The sequence below is a fragment of the Phytophthora parasitica genome (genome assembly GCF_000247585.1).
Source record: "Phytophthora parasitica INRA-310 unplaced genomic scaffold supercont2.1, whole genome shotgun sequence".
Classification (NCBI taxonomy): Eukaryota; Oomycota; class Peronosporomycetes; order Peronosporales; family Peronosporaceae; genus Phytophthora; species Phytophthora nicotianae.
In genome coordinates, this window is record NW_008634126.1 from 1,500,598 (window position 1) to 1,520,585 (window position 19,988).

At 51.4% G+C, this 19,988-nt stretch overlaps 9 protein-coding genes across 15 annotated transcripts in view; 5 read left to right on the forward strand and 4 right to left on the reverse strand.

The window, feature by feature from the left end:
- Positions 1–242: 242 nt before the first annotated feature.
- PPTG_00377 (hypothetical protein) lies at positions 243–1,855 on the reverse strand. Its single transcript, XM_008891761.1, has one exon. It carries the CDS (start codon positions 1,821–1,823, stop codon positions 342–344), a length of 1,482 nt encoding a protein of 493 aa, XP_008890009.1. The 5' UTR covers positions 1,824–1,855; the 3' UTR covers positions 243–341.
- Positions 1,856–3,415: 1,560 nt separating this feature from the next.
- PPTG_00378 (hypothetical protein) lies at positions 3,416–4,327 on the forward strand (the record flags this gene model as incomplete). The annotated part of the gene is made up of 1 exon (XM_008891762.1): positions 3,416–4,327. One exon carries the CDS (start codon positions 3,416–3,418, stop codon positions 4,325–4,327), a length of 912 nt encoding a protein of 303 aa, XP_008890010.1.
- Positions 4,328–4,411: 84 nt separating this feature from the next.
- PPTG_00379 lies at positions 4,412–6,169 on the forward strand. 2 transcript variants are annotated; one of them, XM_008891764.1, is made up of 3 exons: positions 4,412–4,553; positions 4,623–4,826; positions 4,885–6,169. In XM_008891764.1, exons 1-3 carry the CDS (start codon positions 4,514–4,516, stop codon positions 6,102–6,104), a joined length of 1,464 nt encoding a protein of 487 aa, XP_008890012.1. In that variant the 5' UTR covers positions 4,412–4,513; the 3' UTR covers positions 6,105–6,169. The 2 variants fall into 2 exon arrangements, with proteins under 2 accessions (XP_008890012.1, XP_008890011.1); XM_008891763.1 differs by having other exon boundaries at positions 4,412–4,826; positions 4,885–6,155.
- Positions 6,170–6,297: 128 nt separating this feature from the next.
- On the forward strand, positions 6,298–7,354 carry PPTG_00380 (hypothetical protein; the record flags this gene model as incomplete). The annotated part of the gene is made up of 1 exon (XM_008891765.1): positions 6,298–7,354. One exon carries the CDS (start codon positions 6,298–6,300, stop codon positions 6,658–6,660), a length of 363 nt encoding a protein of 120 aa, XP_008890013.1. The 3' UTR covers positions 6,661–7,354.
- A 498-nt stretch (positions 7,355–7,852) lies between these two features.
- PPTG_00382 (hypothetical protein) lies at positions 7,853–9,203 on the forward strand (the record flags this gene model as incomplete). Its single annotated transcript, XM_008891767.1, has 1 exon — positions 7,853–9,203. Exon 1 carries the CDS (start codon positions 7,881–7,883, stop codon positions 9,201–9,203), a length of 1,323 nt encoding a protein of 440 aa, XP_008890015.1. The 5' UTR covers positions 7,853–7,880.
- A 217-nt stretch (positions 9,204–9,420) lies between these two features.
- PPTG_00381 (AGC protein kinase) lies at positions 9,421–11,247 on the reverse strand (the record flags this gene model as incomplete). The annotated part of the gene is made up of 3 exons (XM_008891766.1): positions 9,421–10,653; positions 10,715–11,113; positions 11,179–11,247. The coding sequence occupies 3 exons, from the start codon at positions 11,245–11,247 to the stop codon at positions 9,421–9,423; spliced, it is 1,701 nt and encodes a 566-aa protein (XP_008890014.1).
- Positions 11,248–11,851: 604 nt separating this feature from the next.
- PPTG_00383 (hypothetical protein) lies at positions 11,852–12,783 on the reverse strand (the record flags this gene model as incomplete). Its single annotated transcript, XM_008891768.1, has 2 exons — positions 11,852–12,198; positions 12,264–12,783. 2 exons carry the CDS (start codon positions 12,781–12,783, stop codon positions 11,852–11,854), a joined length of 867 nt encoding a protein of 288 aa, XP_008890016.1.
- Position 12,784: 1 nt separating this feature from the next.
- PPTG_00384 (hypothetical protein) overlaps positions 12,785–19,988 on the forward strand; it is a 10,731-nt gene continuing 3,527 nt past the window's right edge. Inside the window, exons 1-5 of one of the 6 annotated variants that reach the window (XM_008891771.1) lie at positions 12,785–13,046; positions 13,105–13,316; positions 13,383–13,421; positions 13,475–14,850; positions 14,919–19,503. In XM_008891771.1, the coding sequence (XP_008890019.1) occupies positions 12,950–13,046; positions 13,105–13,316; positions 13,383–13,421; positions 13,475–14,850; positions 14,919–19,116 (5,922 nt within the window). In that variant the 5' untranslated portion in view covers positions 12,785–12,949 and the 3' untranslated portion in view covers positions 19,117–19,503. Of the gene's footprint in view, positions 14,851–14,918; positions 19,504–19,988 lie in introns of those variants that run through there. The other 5 variants (XM_008891774.1, XM_008891772.1, XM_008891769.1 and 2 more) reach the window with 5 other exon arrangements.
- On the reverse strand, positions 19,139–19,823 carry PPTG_00385 (hypothetical protein; the record flags this gene model as incomplete). The annotated part of the gene is made up of 1 exon (XM_008891775.1): positions 19,139–19,823. The coding sequence occupies one exon, from the start codon at positions 19,821–19,823 to the stop codon at positions 19,224–19,226; it is 600 nt and encodes a 199-aa protein (XP_008890023.1). The 3' UTR covers positions 19,139–19,223.

Below are 19,988 nucleotides of genomic sequence, written 5' to 3' on the forward strand. Positions count from 1 at the left end.
TGCTAATCCGATTGGTTTACTGGAGTTTCCAATTCCAGTGGGATCATGCGCGGGTGTTGACTTCGAGCAGCTTCATTGCAACTTGCAGTTGTTGAAGCCGCTGGGCAAACGGCTCACAGCACGTTGCTGCTGTTGCTCGACTCTAAGCGTATTTATGCATTGCAACTAGCATTTCTCTAGTCGCTTGCGTAGTGGCCTTCTTTCTCGGCGGTCGTGCTTGATGATAAAAAGCATCTGATTCAACGCCATGCAGAGGAATGTACTCACAATTCTTTTTTTTGTATTGGGCGGTGTCAATACAATACGTACGATACGATAATACTAGCTAGAAGTTTAATTGTCTATAGAGTTGCGCTCTCCTCGCTGTGTCGCGTGCGTTCATGAGCACTAGCAGCAGTTGGGGAGCTATTGGATCGTTGCCGCGTCGGCGTCTCTACCGGTGCGGCATCATCTGCTGGTCGCTGGTTACTGACACCTTCCTCGAGGGCAGCGTCTTCAACAGCCTTAGCTTGGTCATCATCTTGTGGGTTAGCCATAATAACGTCCGCTCCAGTCTCGCTGCTGTCTGCCTCCTTCCTCTCCGGCAACCTAAGCTCCGGTAGTTTATCCTTGGTAGATAATTCAGCCGATGTTGTTACGGTACTGGCGTTCGACTCGAGATCGATCACCTCCATCTCGTCGTCGTCTTCGTCATCAATGACAAAACGCGGTACACGCGCGTTGTTATGCGCCATCGGCGTCGGACTGCCTTCAGACGACGAAGCGTCTCCAAAGCCGGTTGAGCTGTGGCCTTTGCGAGCACGGCCAGTGGACTCGCCTCCTCGCTGCAACATGTAGTCTTTGTAGGACGGCATGAAGTTGTGGTAGGCGTCTGCTAGAATATCCGAGAGGCTCAGCACCTCCTTCATGTTATTCAGCACTTCGGAATCCGGTAGTCGGTCCAGATTTTTCTTGAATTGATTCGAGTTGAAGGCCAGTAAGTGGACGAAGGCGAAGAATACCATCTCGACGCACAGGATAAAGTCCTTCCAGGCGAAAGTCTGTTCGTTCGTGATGCCTGGGATGAAATCCAGTAGACTGTTCTGCCAGAAGGTGAGGAACACGACGCTCTTGACGGCAAAGAACTTGAGCACGGGGTTAAATGGCTGCAGGATGTGTCTCGTGGCGAGGTAGAAGATGTACAAGCCATAGAGAGCGAGAGAATACGAGATGTTGTACACCACGGCGAGAATCAATTGGTAGGCCAGTGTGTGGTACTTGCCACACGCCAACATGAGCAGCGACAGCGCTGCGAAGATGGGCTTGATGAAGACGAACTGGATTGTGGCGCGCTTGCACAGTCTCAGGAGTCTACCGTCGCGTCCAAGCGGGTCAAAGCAGCGGTTAATAGGCCACGGGTGGCGGATATCGGGCTCGCTCTGCATCTTCAAGACACAGACGGACTCTCCGCCTGCGAAGCTCAGCACGAGCGCCAAGAAGGAATACACCACAAAGGCCTCGTAGCAGTCGCGGATTGAGTCGAAGTACAGCGCCTGGTTCACGAACATGAGCGACAGCAGAGAACCCATCGCGTAGACTGGTACGATCACCAAAATGCGCACAATGTAGCGCTGTAGCTGCGGCCGTGAGTAGTGCGCCAAGTGCTGCACAATGTTGTAGACACTCAGAAGAGTCGCCATTACACAGCAGGCGAAGGCGATGAGCAGACTGGAAGCGCGGTGGGTCTCCACCCAGTTAAGAGGCAGCCCCAGCACCTGTGCGTCGCCCGTGGCGTTGCCCAGGAGGAGGCTGGACTCGTTAATCGCGTGCATTGGAGTGTCCATGGCGGTCAGTTCTCGACTGGCCCTTGGTAGAGAAGGGAATGAACATGATAATGGCACGGTAACGGGTCAAAACTCGGCTAAGTACGAGTTGGAAGGCATACTATTGGTTGATAATCCACTTTAGAGGACTGTGATTGGCAGACAAAAAAGAGGACGAAGGTGGATATCCAATTTGGATAATCCAAGGAGTCACACGGCACGCGAAAACAACCGTACCATGCATGCCAGCAGGTGTTCAATAGTCGCGACTCGACGGCATGTAATGATGGTGCTTGCATTACAATAGCAACGTGGCAGCAACATGTTGCTACAGGTAGTGTAAATTGTAACTGGTAGTTTTCCGTTGTGGGTTTTGGGGCGGATAACCTTGTTTCAATGACTTGTCACGTTTGAAACAGGTGGTTTTTTCATTAATACGCGCTTAATTTGAGACAGGAGATCCCACCAGTGTTTATACCGAGGGAGTGGATGCTGATAATGAAGCAGTGAAATTCTTCCCTGTATTTTTCAAACTGCATCAGATGCCGATATATATTACGAGTCATCGTAAATTACGACGACGTGGTGCCACGAGCGAGATAGATTAGTCTGGCTTCTTCATTTTTTAGAATTGCTTTTCGAAAGCAGATAGCGCACTGGAAAGGTTATCAGGATTGCAGCGCAATTCTTTAGCTTAATACGGAAGCGGGTTACAGCGTGTTGGTACAGGAAAGCACGAGATCGGCATGAAAAGCTATCTTGCGATGGTATCAACGACTCATTACTACGGAAAAGTGAATCTTAGTAATTGTCAGGACCCATGAGTCATGTTGACTTCAGCCAATGGATACCATTTCTCCATTCTATATCGACATTGTGAAGCACATCGAAGACGTTTTCGACAGCGTTGACGTGAAGAGCGATCAATATTTTCTTATTCCACCTAGGAAAATTCCAAACTTCGATTGCATGCTGTGTCTCTTTGGCTTCAGCATCTCAATGTCCGGATACGTGAGGACCGAGCAGCAGCGTCCATTCTGATCCAGGTTACGTGTTTTTGGAACGCTTATAAGAAGAAGAAAAAGGAATCACTAGTACTGGAGCGATTCCTGTAGCCGATTGAACCGGTTTGAATCTATCCATCTCATTTCCCTAAACTTGTTTGCCTTGGAGTTTAGGATTATCAAGAAGTCCAGCAGTTTAGGATTCAAAAGGGTTCAAATGGCTGGACGTAGTTAACTCGTTTCTTCCGCAAACAACCCTACGCAGATGATATTTTAAATCATTAAAATAATTAACACACGGGTGCAAACGTAAGCCTTCCGCAAATCTCTGAACTGAAGTTGGTAACTTCTGTTTTCTTGTGTCTCCACTAGGGTCCACCAATGGATTGGAAACTGTGCTTGCCCAACTAGGTTGTGCTGGTTACGTTGTCGCCTGTCCTTTGTTGGTTAGGCACTGCATTCCACATGAATGATAGACTTGTAACTACAAGTGAGTCTGGAGCTGTTTGCGTTATCTCAGCTGGAGGTTCACGAACCTCACTTTTCAATCCGCCGTCTCCAACCAAACCACATCGTTCATCTGTTGGTGAAACACGCTTCGTCTCAATCATGTGCTGTGGGTTTCGCGCTCTCGAGTTTGCTCTCATTTGGCTGAGTGCCTGGTCAGCGGGCATGGTTGCGGTGGCTATCTTCCAGATTGAATCAATGCAAATAAACGGCCAGCGAGTGGGGTCTTCGGACGGCTACGAGTCTGATTCTTCATTGGACTCGTTTTTTAATTGGTATGCACTCACCATTGCGTTGAGTTTCACGGTGACGGTGAAGATCGTCATGTGTTGCTGGCATTCCAAAAATTGTATCAAAGAAATGGGGCGCCGTGCCTATATGCTCGGGTTGAGCCAAGTTGTCAAAATTTCGGTCATGGTTATCTCGCCTATCATTGCCTACAGAGCGAGAATGATGAAACTAAAAACTAATGAGGAACTCGAAGTCGGAATGTGTTTGTTCACCTGCGAGTTCCTTAGCGCCGTGATTGAATTCTCTCAAGCCACGCTAATCCAAACGACAAAAAAAGGTGCGAGAGTGTGGATCAAAAACTTTGCAGATTTTACTTCGGCACAGATGATCGCAGCGCAGTTCTTCGAGATCGAGCACTTTTACTTTCTAGTAACCGCTCTTATGGCAAGTTTCGTCATTGCTACTTGTCTGGCCCGCAAGTATGGAAAAGATTCAAGCGAATACGAAGCGTACGTCATTTGGGCGGGACTCGGAGTTGGACTCGTTGAAGGATTGGTTGTTCAGGAGGCAGTATTCAAGGACCAAGATGAGATTTTTAATTATGCACTTCTCTTTGCGTTAACGTTGATTCTCCCTGCCATCAAGAAGAAGTATCACAAGGTGGAGATTCCGGATGGGTACAAGTTCTCTTATCACAAGTCGCAAGATACGCCTATTCACGGCGAACCTTCGTGCCAAACCCCAGCAACGGAGTATACTCAAGCACCGAACGTCATTATTTGAGTAGCATGCCAGAAGTGCTCTTCATTAGATTTTTTTTCTAATTAATCAAAGTATATTTTTCATTTATTTTTGGAGAAGTAGAGATTTCAGTTCTCGACGGTGATTGGGCATCACGTCGGACTTGCACGTTGAAGTGAAAATTCGCCGTTCGCGTTGGGTCGCCCGACGCCTCACTCCACAGCCCGAATGAGCGCCCGCACCAAGTTCCCCGTCGTCCTCATCCACGGCAAGATCGCGATAACTCCATCTAATACATTGGTACAGTCTTTAAACCTTTATCTTGTGTTGTATACAGGTGTGTTCGGCTTCGGAAAGCAGCGGCCGTTGTGGGGTCACTGGGTTCCGTACTGGCCCGAGCGGGAGCTCAATCGTATCAATCCCAACCATTTGCTCGTAGACGTAGGCAGCGTATCCTCAGACCACGATCGCGCCTGTGAAGTTTTTTACCAATTGGTCGGGGGCCGAGTGGACTACGGAGAACAACACTCAAATGACACAGGTACGTGGTTGAAAAGCTCGAAATTTGCATTAGAAACTGACAATTATTTATTTTTTAGGCCACGATCGCTATGGAGAGATGTTCGACAATCCCCTACACCCCAATTGGAGCGAAGACAACCCCGTACACTTACTGGGTCACAGTTTCGGGTCCACCACGGCCATCGAGCTGTTCCAGTTGCTAAGTACGGATTTCTTTCAAGTCGGCAGTTCGCACAAGTGGATTGCTAGTATCACATGCATCGCTGGGCCTTTGACAGGCTCAACCTTGACCCATATGATCGGTATGGAGACCAGTAGAGTGGTGCCTGGGGGGATCGTTCACTTGATGTCCATCGTGTTTGGCGCGTGGATCCAGTTGTACTGGAAGTTCCCGATCCTCAAGAACGCAGCGGATCTCCGCATGGACCAATGGAACAAATACTCACTTAAAGACCTTCTGGTTGCCAATGGACCCGTCACCTCGTCGGGAGATCTCGTGGTGCATGGCACGATACCAGAGTATCGCATCTCACGCAACGCTCAACTGCAGAACATGGACAAGCTGCATTTACTGAGTATCACCACGTCACCTAAGACGGTGTATCGTCCATTCGGTGAAGGTATGGCGCTTGCCGTGTTGGTACTACTGCGTTGGAATAAATTTCCAAAGTGGTGGCCTGGATTGGCTCGACGTCGCGGGTTTCGAGCCTTTGCTAGTTTCTTGGTCGTGTGCTACTTGTGGTTTAAACTCAAGAAACTCGACGTGTCCAAGATGCCGTCCATGTACGGCCTCAAGTGGCTCATTCGACGTCGTGCTCGCAGTCTCCCGATGATCTTCGACGGCTTTGAAGCAGGCAGTTGGGAGCACAACGACGGCGTCGTGAACATCCGCTCCATGTTAAGACCGTGGTTTCCTAAGCCTCAAGAGATGGAGAGAGCGCTCAGCAGCAACGACTTGACTCCGCCTGCTCCTTCTCTTCCAGCGACGTCGTCTTCTTCGTCGTTGAAAGACACGGCGTTGGCACGTTGCGAGTCTCACATCTCCATCGATGGCTTCAATCGAGATACGGACGACGAACAGCAGACTCACGGAGCCAAACGCTTTGAAAAGGGACGATGGTATGTATACCGTGTGGACAGCAACCACCTCGCTGGAACATACTGGGACAGCAACGCAGCCGATCTGTACAAGAGTTTATTCACGTTGATGAGCAAGGAGTACGAACGAGAGGACTCCAAAACCAGTGGCGTATGCCATCAAACAAACCGCCACACCACTGCTCCGTTCTACAGCTGATAACATAATTACAGCATATTACATGTTGCATAATACAACATCATTTTTCCATGTTGAAATTACCACATCTTGACACTTTTCATGTTGTACATGAAAATATTTAATTTTCAACATGTTGAAAAATCCGACATCATGGGACAGCGCCGACAGTAGTTGACCTCCCCAACAACATTTTATCACTTGATAATTTGCCATGACGCCCCGCTCGACTACTACAAAGTTCCCTGTCGTGTTCATTCACGGCATATTTGGCTTTGGCAAGATGCGTTCGATGTGGAACCGTTGGGCGTCGTATTGGCCTGAGAAGGTTCTAAACGAACTCAACGAGAACCACATTGTGCTACTTGTTGGACCGCTGACTTCCAACCACGACCGAGCATGTGAAGCTTTCTACCAGCTCTATAGTGGCCAAGTTGACTACGGTGAGCAACACAGTCGAGAAACTGGACATGAACGTTTTGGAGACACGTATAATACGTCGTTACATTCGCGTTGGAATGAATCCAATCCGATTCAGTTGGTAGGCAGCTCTTGTGTTGTACCAGTTGCTATGTGATGATTACTTCAAGGTGGGCAGTGACTATCGGTGGGTAAAAAGTATCGTATCAATTGCTGGACACTTACAGGGGCCACAATGGCGCATATGGTCGGTGTTGTTAACGGTTAAATGCGTCGAGGAAGTCCGATTTATCTTGTGTACGTCGCCTTTGTGCTGTGGTTCAAGCTTTATCAAGCTTTTCCAGTACTCAAACCAGCTTGTGACGTGCACTGGGATCAATGGAGTAACGTATCGATGATGGATATGTTGGTTGTGAATGGACCGGTGAACGAGTCCAAGGACTTGGGAGTGCACGATATTATACCATCACGATCAAACGCAACGCTCGACTCGAGTACTTGGACAAGCTACACTTACTGACTATTGTGTCCTCGTCCAAGATTAAAGCTTCTCCTATTCGAGATGGCATGGTGTTGTCTCTATTGGTAATGTTAATTTGTCGTCATGGAGAATTTCGAGCGTGGCGAGATTTTTTCACAAAAATTCAGTTTGTGCGGGTCTTGTCGGCTGTTTACTTGCTGCACAAAGTGAGACGGATGAATGCAGTGATGCCGATTTTGGATGTTTTTAAGTGGATTAACCACCGTCACGCTAGAGCTCTGCCGCCTGTAGTTCCTGGTTGTGATTCTCACGATTGGATACTGAACGATGATTGTGTCAATACACATTCGATGCGAGAACCGTGGCATCCAAACTTGAAGAAAACTGTCAAGCAACCGCCAACTCGACTGGAAAAGGGTCGCTGGTACTCGTGGAGTGTTCGAGCTAATCACTTTGCCGGAACGTATTGGGACGACGATGCTCGTGAGTTATACAGAGATCTCTTCACACGAATTGAGCACAGCGATGCCGATTCAGAACAAAAGAATTTGTCTGTTCACAGTGAATATCAGGCTTACCATCAGAAAACAAGAACACTATGGGTCTTCAGTCGAAACCAAAGCCAAGATAGTCTTCATAGTGAGTAGACGAAGTACGGTAGATACTAAAAAAAATGCTTAGTAAAAAAGAGTTAGTGCACAACACTCCACTCAGATATCTGTGTACTGGCAAGGCAGCCATATCTAGCCTATCTTTACCGTGTAATCGAATTCTATGGGATTCGGACGGACTCTAATCGGATCCGACAATGCAAACATTCCTGCTACAGTAGTGGCCGACCGCTTTCCAGGTCATTCTCAATCTTTCGCCGTCCTTCTAGCATCAAGCAATACCAAATGTCATCGACCACCACGAAATGTCCTGTAGTGTTGATCCACGGCGTCTTCGGGTATGGCAAAACGCGTCCACTATGGAATTCATGGTCTCCGTATTGGCCGGAGCAAGCACTAAACAAAATGAACCAGAACCATCTCATGGTCGATGTCGGAGCCTTATCCTCCGACCACGATCGAGCTTGTGAAGCCTTCTACCAGTTGTACGGAGGTCGAGTTGACTACGGAGAAGCCCACAGTCTTCAAGCTGGACACAACCGATTCGGAGGTACGTACAAGAACCCATTGCATCCCAACTGGAGTGCAGCCAACCCCGTCCACTTAATAGGCCACAGCTTCGGGGCCACCACTGCACTGGAATTATACCAGTTAATAAGCGCCGACTTCTTCAACATCGGCAGTGACCATCGTTGGGTAGTGAGCTTAATCTCCATCGCTGGGCCGCTCACAGGCTCGACAATAACACATCTCTTCGGACTGCATGACTTGCAAATGATACCATATTCTCTCGGTCACTTTATCGGCGCTGCGTTGGGTGTTTGGTTCAAGCTGCACACCGACTGGCCCATACTTCGTCAAGTGTTTGACTTCAAAATGCCACAATGGCAGTGCGTCAACACCTTCCGCGAGATCCTGTCGCCCTACGGCCGCATCAACGGCTCCACGGACCTCGCGGTGTTCAACCTACTGCCTCGAGAGCGTAGAAAACGCAATGCTCGACTGATCCACATGGACAAGATCTTCCTCGTTGCAGTGGCGACTTCCAGCCACGTTACACTGCCAATAGTCGAGATTGCTCTGATAGTTCTCGTCTTCATCTTCACATTAGGAGACACGGTACTGTCGACACTGGCGTTGTGCGTATTGATCCCAGTTCTTTATCGTCGAGTTCGAGCTCTGGACTACGCGTCGATTCCTTCTCTTTACATGCTCCTGCTAGTCATGCGACGACATGTTCGTACACTTCACTTGATCTTTAACGGCTTTGATCGAGAACTCTGGGGTGACAATGACGGTGCTGTAAATCTCCACTCGATGCTGCGACCGTGGGCTTCGGATTCATCCGAGAGCGACAGTGACTCGACAGCGTCCACATCTTCATCCGTCTCACTTGAAGACGTCACGACAGCTTCAACTACCAAGAGAAAAGCTGTGGATTTGCATCCAGATGAGCTCAATCCAAGTGATCCGAAGCTGCAACACGGAGTCTGGAATGTCCATCACGTCCAGAAGAACCACATGGCTGGAACAAGCTTTGATAGTGACTCACCGGAACTCTATCAACGGCTCTTTGCAGTCCTAAAACATATCGAGACGATCAAGTGAGTGGGCCAAGCTTGGAGCCTGCCTCAGTGCTCAAAACCTTTTCTCTAAATTCACGTTAGCACCGGAAGTTTCAGCGAATATATGTACATACCCTTTTGTGTTTTTCCTGTCCCCTACAGTGTCTTGAGGGTGTCTCAATGTCTTGTTACCCGACTGGAAATACCCCTTCGCCTCTGTTATAGACTCCCGCTTCATCTTTTTCAGTCTTCCAACATGGCTACATGTTGTGGTGCCGCACACGCCCACTACCTCGCGCTGGACTGCGACCTGGTAGTCCGTCCTGTAGATACGAATCCTCAGTGTACGTGAAGCCCTTGAACGGGTCGTTGCCTGTGAGACTGCTGCCGTACGCGTCGCCATTGGCCGGTCGTCGTCCCATAGCCATCGCCATGCCGCGCACATTGTTATCCGGGCTCACCACGGGCATATCCGTGAACTCGCGGTCGAACTGGGACGTGTCAAGTGCACCCGAGAACGTCGGACGCCATGGAGGCGGCAATTGGCCTGTAGCCAGCGCGTCCCACTTGATCTCTGCGAAAAACGGGTGGTTCTTGATCTCTCCGGCGTCCGTCGGGCCCGTTCCCAGACGTCGAGTCGGGTCGCGTTCCAGTAGCCTCTTGAGCAGGTCCTTGGCGTTGGGCGATAGATACTTTGGGAAGCTGAGATCGCCCTTACGAATCTTCTCGAACAGACGGTCACGGTCGCGGCAGTAGAACGGTGGCAGACCCGTGAGCATCTCGTACAGTAAAGCTCCCAGAGACCACCAGTCCACAGCTCGACCGTGGCCTGAGCGGTTTAAAATCTCGGGTGCGAGGTATTCGGGCGTGCCACAGAAGGAATTGGCGCCCGAGAAATCGTCCTGGATGCCTTCCTTGGACAGTCCGAAGTCCGTGAGACGGATGTGTCCGTTCTCGTCCAGCAAGACGTTCTCCGGCTTCAAATCGCGGTAGATGACGTCCAAATTGTGCACGTATTCAATCGCCAGCGTGATCTCGGCAGCGTAGAAGCGAGCACGGTGTTCCGGGAACCGCTGTACTTTGCCCAAGTGGAAGAACAGCTCGCCTCCAGCGCAGTAGTCGAGAACAAAGTACAATTTCTCGGACGTCTGGAAGGCGTAGTTGAGTCCCACGATGAACGGATGACGCACATAGCCCAGAACGTGACGCTCGGTACGTGTGTGCTCCACTTGATTACGTTTGATAATGTTCTCCTTCCTCAAGACCTTCATAGCGTAGATAAGACCCGTATCACGCTTACGGACTAGTAAAACCTTGCCGAAACTGCCCTTGCCGATGACTTTAATCATGACGAAATCCTCCAGTGTGACCTTCTCACTGCGTTTCTTCTGCTCTTGAACTTGTTGCTCGTGTTGCATCTGCGTCTCCTCCAGCAGCGTCTGCTGGTCCAGTCCAGCGCCCGACATGTCCGTGTTATAGTCGAACTGGAACATCTGCAATATATAAAACCCAGTTAGAATAACACCCACTGTATTCGCAGTCAATTGCACCTACATCATCGTCGTGCAGCTCGTCGTGCGAGCGTGGGTCGTCGTCTGTAGTGGAGCCAAACATCTCGTCCATATCGAGGTCTCCGATGTTGCGTGCTGCTGCCTGAGCCGCACTCTGCAGGCCTGGAGGAGGCATATTGGCGTCGGCGCTGACAAAGTCCACGAATACATGCGACTGGTAGATGGGCGGGTGTTGCAGTAGCTGCATCATCCACATACTCAGATCAACTCGCGCCTTCTCCAGCGAGTCTGGGAAGCGCACGTCGAACATGCGCGGCGGACAGGCAGGTACCGCTTGACCGAAGATCATGGCGAGCTGCTGGCCGAGCCGCTGGAAGGTCTCAAACGGCCGGTAGATCGTCCACGAACTGCCGCCGCCTTGCTGTACTGTGCCCATAAAAACCTGCACAACCACAGACCCGTGAGCGCCCAGAGAGGTCGCAATCAATAGAGCACACACAGAAGTACCACGCAGTCAGGCTGTGCGCCATCGCGTACGACGCCGAAGCCCGTGATCAGCACGCTTAATGTCGCCATAGTGACGCACTACGTCCAGGTAGGAATCGATACTGCGACTGACTGGCTGGGCGACCCACTGCGTCTGATTTAGCGCAACACTTGCACTAAGTATGGCGTGGAGAATTTCATATTATTGGCAGAAAAGAGGCAAATCGCATCAGCCAATCAGCAAGAGCCAGACTAGCAGCTGTTTTGGAAGCGAAAATGACGGTGGCACCTGCCACGTACTTGACCACCGGGCAGGCGGTGGCAGAAGCTCCACACATACACATTCTCCACGTCTGCTGCCCGATATACTCAAGAGCTCTTCCAAACGGTAAAAACCAGATCCATGCGACGAGGTGTGAAGAAGTTCTCGATGCCGGAAATTTCGTCTTCTCTTTCGTCCTTGAAGACTCGCTCCTGCGATTGGAGCTGCAGCCGTGTCTACTGCGAGTGTAATGGCTAAATTCGTTAGATTGCGTTGTGAGGTCGCATGTTGCAGTGCAGCCAGCGACTAGCCAAGCGTGACAAGCTGCTACACAGCAGGATCCTTTAACGGGCATTGCATTTTGTAACAACAGACACACTCCGTCTCAAACCTTTGCACTTCTCCCCCACATGGTGCGCGTTACGCACAGCGCTAGTCGTTCTTCTTGTCCGACTTGTTGGTCTTCTCGGTCTTGTCCGTTTTGATTGGCTTGTCATTCTCATCGACGAGCTCCCACACGTCGCTGGAGCGGCGTCGTGGCTTCGGAGCAGGGATAGGATTACGCGTGTTGTACATGACGAGCACGCCCGCCGCGACCATAGCCATTCCTCCGGCCAGTAGCCATGTCGCCACTGCAGGCTTACTACGGTCTCGCTTGGCCTCACGCTCCAGCAAAGCTGCAGTCGGCTGGATGGACAGCCGCATCACCCGCTTCCGTTTCTGTCCTCGCGGAGGTTCCTTCTCACTCAGTTCCCAGGCCGCAACCACCGAAAAGCGCTCTGTTATCGGCCAGCAACACGTAAGTCAAACAGCCAAGCCATTCCTCCAGTCTACAACAACGTACTCTCGGCATCCAGTAGCAACTGCACCTCGTAGCTGAGCGGCGTCTCCTCTCCCTCCTTCTCGAGTTTCCTAGTCCCTGTACCTGTCTTGGCAGCCACGCCGCTTTTTGGGTCTTTCTTGGCGCGCAGCACCAGCTCCGCGTAGTAGTCGGTCGAAATCTGCTTCGCCTCCTGTTCGCTGAAGCCCGCTAGAGCGTAGCCCTGCGCGTACCCGTGGCGCTGGATCTCCTGGAAGGCGCGCTTTGCCAAGTCGATGAGCAGTGCAAACTGTGGATCCTTCGCCTGGATCTCGTCCAGTTCCTGACGCTGCCACTCAACAGCCTCAGCGTCGTCGTTGGACTGTAGAGTGGCCTGTTCCTCCGCGCGCTCTTTGGCCAGCGTCTCAAACTCGGCGGCCGTCAGCTCCCGCGTAGTTCCGTCCGCTAGTGTCACGGTGACTGGCTGATCCGCATCCAGCTGCAGCTTCAGGTCCGCGGCGAAGACGACTCCCAGCAGCGCCACGAGCACAAGCAGCAGACGCATCGTTCTATTGACCGCCTACACCACTTGCACATCAAAATTCACCGTCACTCCTCTTTTACGTTGATTGGCTAAATACTTCAAGAACAAATTTGACCAATCAACGAAAGAGAGGAGTGATGGTCAAAGGAAATCAGCGATCTTTCCGCATTGCAGAAGATCACTTACAATGGCTGAGGTGGAGACTCCGCGCGTTCGGCTCGTGGTGGTGGGCGCCACGGGCGTCGGAGAGGCGCAAGCGGGTGGTGACGCGGCCTTCGATCCTTGTATGTAGCTCTCCAGCAGCTCTGTTTTGTGTCTGTAGCTCTCTAACTCTGAGTACAGACTGCCAGGCGCAGTGCGGCGATGTGGTGCTGCGTACCGCCGCCAAGGCCAAGACGACAACTCCCGAGTGGACGCAAAACTTCACGTTCGGCGTCAAGAAACCACTAGGTGACGCTGTCAACTTCAAGGTCTTTGGACTTAACGCGCGCGGGCGGGACGTACTACTGGGCAGCGCGTCGCTACAGATCGAGACTCTGACACCAGATACGCAGGTAAGATAGAAGGATACGGGCTACCAGAGTTAATGTACTGACCAAAACTCCGTGTTGTTACTGTAGACGACGCACAAGTTGACGCTGCTGGACGCCGCAGGGAAGGTGAGGAGCCCAATATTCGTACCTAATTGAGTGTACGCTGACTGTTGCTGTAGGAATGCGGTGAATTGACCGTGGAGGCAACATACGAGCCTAAATTCATGGCACCACCACGGAAAGAAGGTGGAGAGACGCCGCAGAAGAAGCCAGCGTCACCCAAAAAGCTATCTGCTCCAGTTTCCCCTAAGACCAGTGCTGTGCCTGCTAAGACCAGTGCTGTGCCTGCTAAAACTGACGAGAAGCCTGTAGTAGACACACCTACCACCTCGATTATGGAAGAGGAGAAAGAGGGGCCTTCAAAACCTCCGAATTTCTATGTGGTGACGATTCTGGAGGCAATGGGGTTACTCGCCTGTGATGGCACGGGCATTGAGGCTACGAGCGACCCGTACGTACGTGTTTCGTGCACCAAGAACCAGTCACAACGCACGAAAACGCAGCAGCAGACGCTTCATCCTTCGTGGCGACAGAGATTTTACTTTGCAATATCTCCTGGGGAGAAGCAGCTGCTGGAATTGACAATGGAAGACAGCGATCTACTCACGAGCGACTTTATGGGACGATGTGTCATTGATCTGGAGGAGTTTACCAAGCGTTTCCAAGGAGAGAAGCAGACGTTCTGGCTCGCTTTGGAGCAGCAACCGGAATCCAAGGACAAGGACTTACCCAGCGACATCAGTCCACAACGCAAGATGAAATACGGCAACGGCAAGATCTGTCTGGCTATTGAAATGCAGTATATCGACCAGGAGATCAGCAGCTTGGAGCAAGGCGAGATTGATAACGTCACTGAAGTTCCGAGTGGTCGAGGCTTACGTCGACCAGGAAGCTCTGATGTTGTCGACGACGAAGGTGGGAATGATGGAAACCCCAGTGAAGACACGAACGAAGACGTTAATGATGGAGATGACGATGATGTCGATGCAAGACGAGAGGAAGCCGAAGCTCAACGTAAGCAGCGAGAAGAAGAGCGTCAAAAAATGCTGACAGAGCTGTCCAATGTGCAGTTTTTGTCTGGTGATTATCAGATCCGAGTGCGGATTATTGAAGTGCGCGATTTGAAGCCAATGGACGCCAATGGTCTGTGCGATCCGGTCTTGTCGGTTGAGTGTCTAGGCCAGCGCCAACACACGGTGGTGAAGCAGAAGCAGCTGTCATGTGTCTTTGACGAGTGTCTCTACTTCAACTTCAGGAAGCTAGACAAAGAGACTGTCCAGCAAGGAAGCATCAAGATATCTGTATTCGACGCCGATGGCCCTGGCTCATCAGCGAATCGATCCGCTATATCTCGAGCACTCGATGACCTCATCGGCTTCTTCTCGGTGGATATTCCGTACGTGTACTTCCAGCCAGACCATGAATTGAAGCGGAAATGGGTGGCTCTGGTCGGTAGCGGGACAACCAACAGCGACAGTATCCAAGGCTACGTCCTGTAAGTTCATGTCTAGTGTTTTTGAGCTCATTGGCCGAGTTTTACTGACATTGTGTTCTGTATCACAGGCTTTCATTAGTCGTACTTGGTCCTGAAGATAAGATGAAACTATACGATCCAGCAGAAGACAAAGACCCGGACGAGCACTTGGTCAAGTCGAAGGCAGATATCAACTCGATGGTTCTCGTACCACCGCGTGTGACTCAGAAGCTCAGTTTCCTGGTGATAACGATCTATCGAGCTGAAGAACTGCCCGATATGGACTACAGCATGATGATGCATGGAGGAATCGACGGCTACGTTCGAGCGTACTTCGCTGGCCAGGACGTGTTGGAAACCAAGAAGGTGACAGTGAAAGGAAGTGAGAACTTGGCCGTCCCGTTCAATCAGGAGCTGTGGTTCCCCGTTCTTTTGCCAACCATGAGCGACAACATTTTCATCTCAATGTGGGATTGGGACATGACTACAGCCGACCAGCTCGTTGCAAACATCCTGCAGCCCTTCTCGTTCAAACAAGTGCAGCGCTATCCCAACCAGTTCAAGCACATCTGGGCGAACTTATACGGTCCTCCAGTGGGGTATGATACCGTGTCCGCTCCGCTCCAATTGATGCAGAACCACCCAGCTCACGCCAGCACGTATCGCGGACGTATGTTGCTGTCACTACGTGTTGAAGACGGTCTGCAATCAGTGAACGATGAAGCGCACGTACGAAACCTGCTGAACACGTCCATCTCGCCGAGCATGAAGCGGTATACACTACGCGCCGCACTGTTTTACGGAACTGAAATCCCTGTGTTCACGAGCAAAACCAACTGGAACCGAAACACGCGGATGTCTCTCAAGATTTCGATGGGTCGTCATTGCGTGGAGAGCTCGCGGGCTCACAATGTGTCCGGAATTTGCCACTTTAACCAGTACATCGACATCATGGACGTCGAACTTCCAGCGGATCTCGACCAAGTTCCCGATATTTTCGTCCACCTCGTACGCAAGACGATGAACGAGTCGCGCTGCATCTGCTTCGCTCGCTTCAAAGCCCAAGATTTGTTTTGCCAAGATCCCGAGGCGTTAAAAACCATTGAGCTACCTCACTGGGTTGTACTGAACGAGGATAAAGTGCTGGATGAACTCCGAGACCATGACTTTACGGGCAATGTACTGATGAACTTGCGTCTTGAAGACGCTGAACAAAAAGGACGCAAAGAAGAGGAAGTAGCGCAGCAGTGGCGGAAGTACGCGAGCACGACGGTGCAGTACATGAAGTACGTGCTCTTCATCCATGTTTTCCAAGGGAAATGCCTGCCATCAACCGACTACGACGGTCTCTTGGATCCGTACGTGAAGGTGGCTTGCGTCGGCTCCGAGGGTCAAGTCAGCACGCGTATGTCAACGCGAGACCCGTGCTTCTATGAGACGGTCGTCCTAGACGTTGAATTGCCGCAGAACGAGCGGTTTCTACCCAAAGTATCGCTGCAAGTGTATGATTGGGATCGTTACGATGCAGATGATTATGTTGGCGGCCTGAAATTCAGTCTGGTAGACTTCCCACAGATGTCGTCGTCCGAGTATTCCAAGATTCGTGCCAGTGGTGAATACTCAGCGCCTCGTCCGAAGTGGTATCCGATTTACTACGAGAAGCCAGGAGATACTCAAGGCGAGTTGCTCTTGTCCTTCGATCTCATCAAGAAAGACACACCGGGTGTTATTGTGGAGCCTCCCGAGTCGATTCGTCCTCCTGCAGAAGAAGCTTTTATCGAGATCATGTGTCTGGGATGCCGTGGACTGCAACCCACAGGCTTTATGCCTATTAACACGCCGTTTGCGAAGTTTGAAGTGGGGGAAATCACTAAAACGAACCAGCCAAAGTTCACAAACCCGTCGTCCAAGCCGAGTAGCCGTAACCCGAACTTCTTGCAGAGAATTGTCGTCCCCGTGAAGATGCCGCTGGACTCGCTATTCGCTCCGAGACTCAACATCACAGTGTACGATCAATTGCTTGGTGGCTTCTACAAACCAGTGATTGGTGTCTGCTCCGTGGACTTGGGCAAGAAGATGCCGCTCTCGAATGGAGAACCGAATCCTCTGTACATTGAAGAGAGCAGCAAGAACGTTGCGCATGGAAACAACCCGTATGTGGACTATGAAGACGATCTATCCACATTCCCGGGGACAGTCCCCTCTGATGTTTTGACCTCAAGATCTCCGAGTGCCGCGGCTGGGAAGACTCAAATCAAGACGAAAAAGATCGGGATAGCTGGGATGTGCTCGTCTGGGAGCTTTGGTATCTATGACGAGGACGACGACGAGTTGCCACACTACATGCACCAGCGCGAGATTGTCGAGGGGGAACTGGAAGACACACTCAAGTCTCCGTTCGAGACGTATGCTCTGTTCCGTGGCGCCACGTCGTCACAAGACGGATGTAATTCAAACGAACACTCTGCCGACACGTACCGTCCCGTCGGAAAGTTCAAAGGCATCGTGCGTGTCCTCAAGTCTCGCGATGATCCTCCTCTGTTCGACTTGGACCAGTTCCTCAATCCACAGCCATATCTCGTTCGCGTGTACGTGTTGGACGCTCTGAATTTGCACCCGAAGGACGCGAACAACCGTTGTGATCCGTATCTTCGCGTGAGTCTCGGAGACGGTCGACGTCGCGAACAAATGTTCAACGACCGGGACAATTACCAGCCAGAGACTTTGACTCCCAAGTTCCACAAAATGTACGAGTTCAAGGCGGATCTACCGGGTGCATCCGAGTTGAAACTAGAGCTATTCGACTACGATTTCTTCGCGATTCCGACGCTACCGACTGGATTAAGTAAGGCGTTGAGTACTGCAGTGGGGAGTACAGTGGATGGCGACGACTTTGTTGGTGCTACACTCATCGATCTAGAGGACCGATGGTTCGATGCGAAGTGGCAAGAGCTCGGGTTGTCTCCAGAGAGAGCTGAACGTCGTAAACCTTTGGAAGTTCGTCCGCTGTTCGCCCCTTCTAGTACCCTCCCACAAGGAAGTGTTCGACTGTGGGTTGATATTCTGACTGGGGCGGAGATGAACGTCGTGAGACCGCTCGATATCTCGCTGCCTCCTCCACAGGTGTTCGAAGTGCGCGTTATCGTGTACAAGGCAAAGAACGTCACGGCTGGAGACTTCACGGATCTAAGCGACCTGTTTGTGAAGTGCTGGCTGCAGAATCGCGATGATAAATCCCAGAGCACGGATACCCACTGGCGAGCGAAACATGGTCGTGCGTCTTTCAACTGGCGCATGAAGTTTGACGTCGAGTTGCCGCTGGATCCCGAGAAGGAGGCAGATCGTGGCTATCTGCACTTCCAGATGTGGGATCGCGACGTGGTTTACGATGATTGTCTTGCGGATGCAGTGGTGGACTTGACGTCGTTTCTCAAGACGGCGTTCAAGACCAAGCAGGCGGTCAATGTGTTCGCCAAACCGAAGCCAGTTCGCATCCGCGGTAGTGAGAGTATGCCATATGAAGGAGCTTCACGTCGCTCAGGATACTCTGCCACGGAGGATGCCCGCTTCAGTTCGCCTCGTGATGAAGTAGTCATCTCTATCTCCGAGGAAGGACAAGGAAGTGACAAGAAGCCGTTGCTGTCTAGGGAAGGTGCTGACATTGATGACGACGAAGAAACCGAATCAGAAGACGTGGATGCCGACATGGAGAATGCCGAGTCACTGGTCAAGTCGTTCATGCACCGTCTCGGCATGGGAGAAGACCCCGAAGACGCCAGTTGGCTCACAATGACAACCCGTGACTCGCACACAGGCGACCGTATCCGCGCAGGTGAGTTGTTGGTGTCAGTGGAGATCCTACCGAAGCATTTAGCAGACGTGCGAGCTGCTGGATTAGGTCGTGGAGAGCCCAACAACTTCCCGTTCCTGCCTGAACCTGCTGATCGTCTTCATCTCTCGGCTATGTGGAACCCTTGCTATGTGCTGGAGGCGTTGATGGGACCCAAGTACTACCGCGCCTTCGCCTCGTTCTTCCTCTGCACGCTTTTCATACTGCTCGTGCTGTTCGCTGGACCACTCATTAACGTCCTGTTGACGCTCTTTGAGCTGGTACCAAACCCAATCGGTCTCATTCTCTTCTTCGTGGCACTAGCACTACTGATGGGGACTCTGTTCTACCTACTCTACCGCTGCCGTCGAGCCATCATCCGCGTGTCAGGTGGAGACGACTTCAACTCGTCCAAGAGAGGCAAGAGCAGACGCAAGACCCGTCGGGCTCTACGCTAAGAGGAAGCAGTGATGTAAGTGTGTATATCTCGTTCATGTTATGCCAAAATGCAGGACGGTGTTCGGTTCGTGGTATCTCGCTACCTTATGCTCTTTAGGCTTCTGTCTCACAAGTGGCGCGCACGTACATTCGACAGCCAGTCCGCTGCAGGCTTCTTGGCGTTAATGGGGATCACCGCTTCGATCTTGTTCTTGATCTCCGGCGTCATCTTAGCGACCACGTCCAGAGCCTTCAAGTTCTGCTTGAGTTGCTCCGTCGAACTAGCACCGATCATCACGGTCGACACGTTCTCGTTCGACAGACACCAAGCGATGGCCAGTTGAGCCATGGAGCAGCCCAATTCCTCAGCTACAGGTTTTAAACTGTCCGCTTTGGCCACCCGGTCGTCGAAATCAGGGATGGACTCCTTTATCCATGCAACGTCCATGCGTGTAGTAGCACCAGACGCAACAGCGCTGTATTTACCCGTGAGAATCCCGAAGGACAACGGTGACCACGTCGTGAGTCCGAGTCCGTATTTGTCATACAACGGTGCGTATTCCAGCTCCACCTTGCTACGTTCCAACAGGTTATACTCAGGTTGCTCGACGATAGGACGGATGAGTCCCAGACGATCAGCAATCTCGCAGGCCTCGATGAAGTCGGCCGCTGACCACTGACTCGTCCCCCAGTAGAAGGCCCAACCTTGCTGGATCACATAGTTCATGGCTCGAACGGCCTCCTCAATGGGCGTGTAAGGCTCCGATCGGTGGCAGAAGATGACGTCCACATAGTCAAGTTGCAGTCTCTTGAGCGAGGCCTTCGTACCTTCCACAATGTGCTTGCGACTCAGTCCCTGGTCGTTCGGGTTACCTTCAAAGTACCCCTTGGA

What these genes read in the sequence shown, in the direction of transcription:
- PPTG_00379 (XM_008891763.1), top strand. Translation starts at nt 4,514, where the DNA reads ATGAGCGCCCGCACCAAGTTCCCCGTCGTCCTCATCCACGGCAAGATC. An exon ending in ACAACACTCAAATGACACAG is followed by an intron (nt 4,827 to 4,884) that starts GTACGTGGTTGA and finishes TTTATTTTTTAG; the next exon opens with GCCACGATCGCTATGGAGAG.
- PPTG_00377 (XM_008891761.1), bottom strand. Translation starts at nt 1,823, where the DNA reads ATGGACACTCCAATGCACGCGATTAACGAGTCCAGCCTCCTCCTGGGC.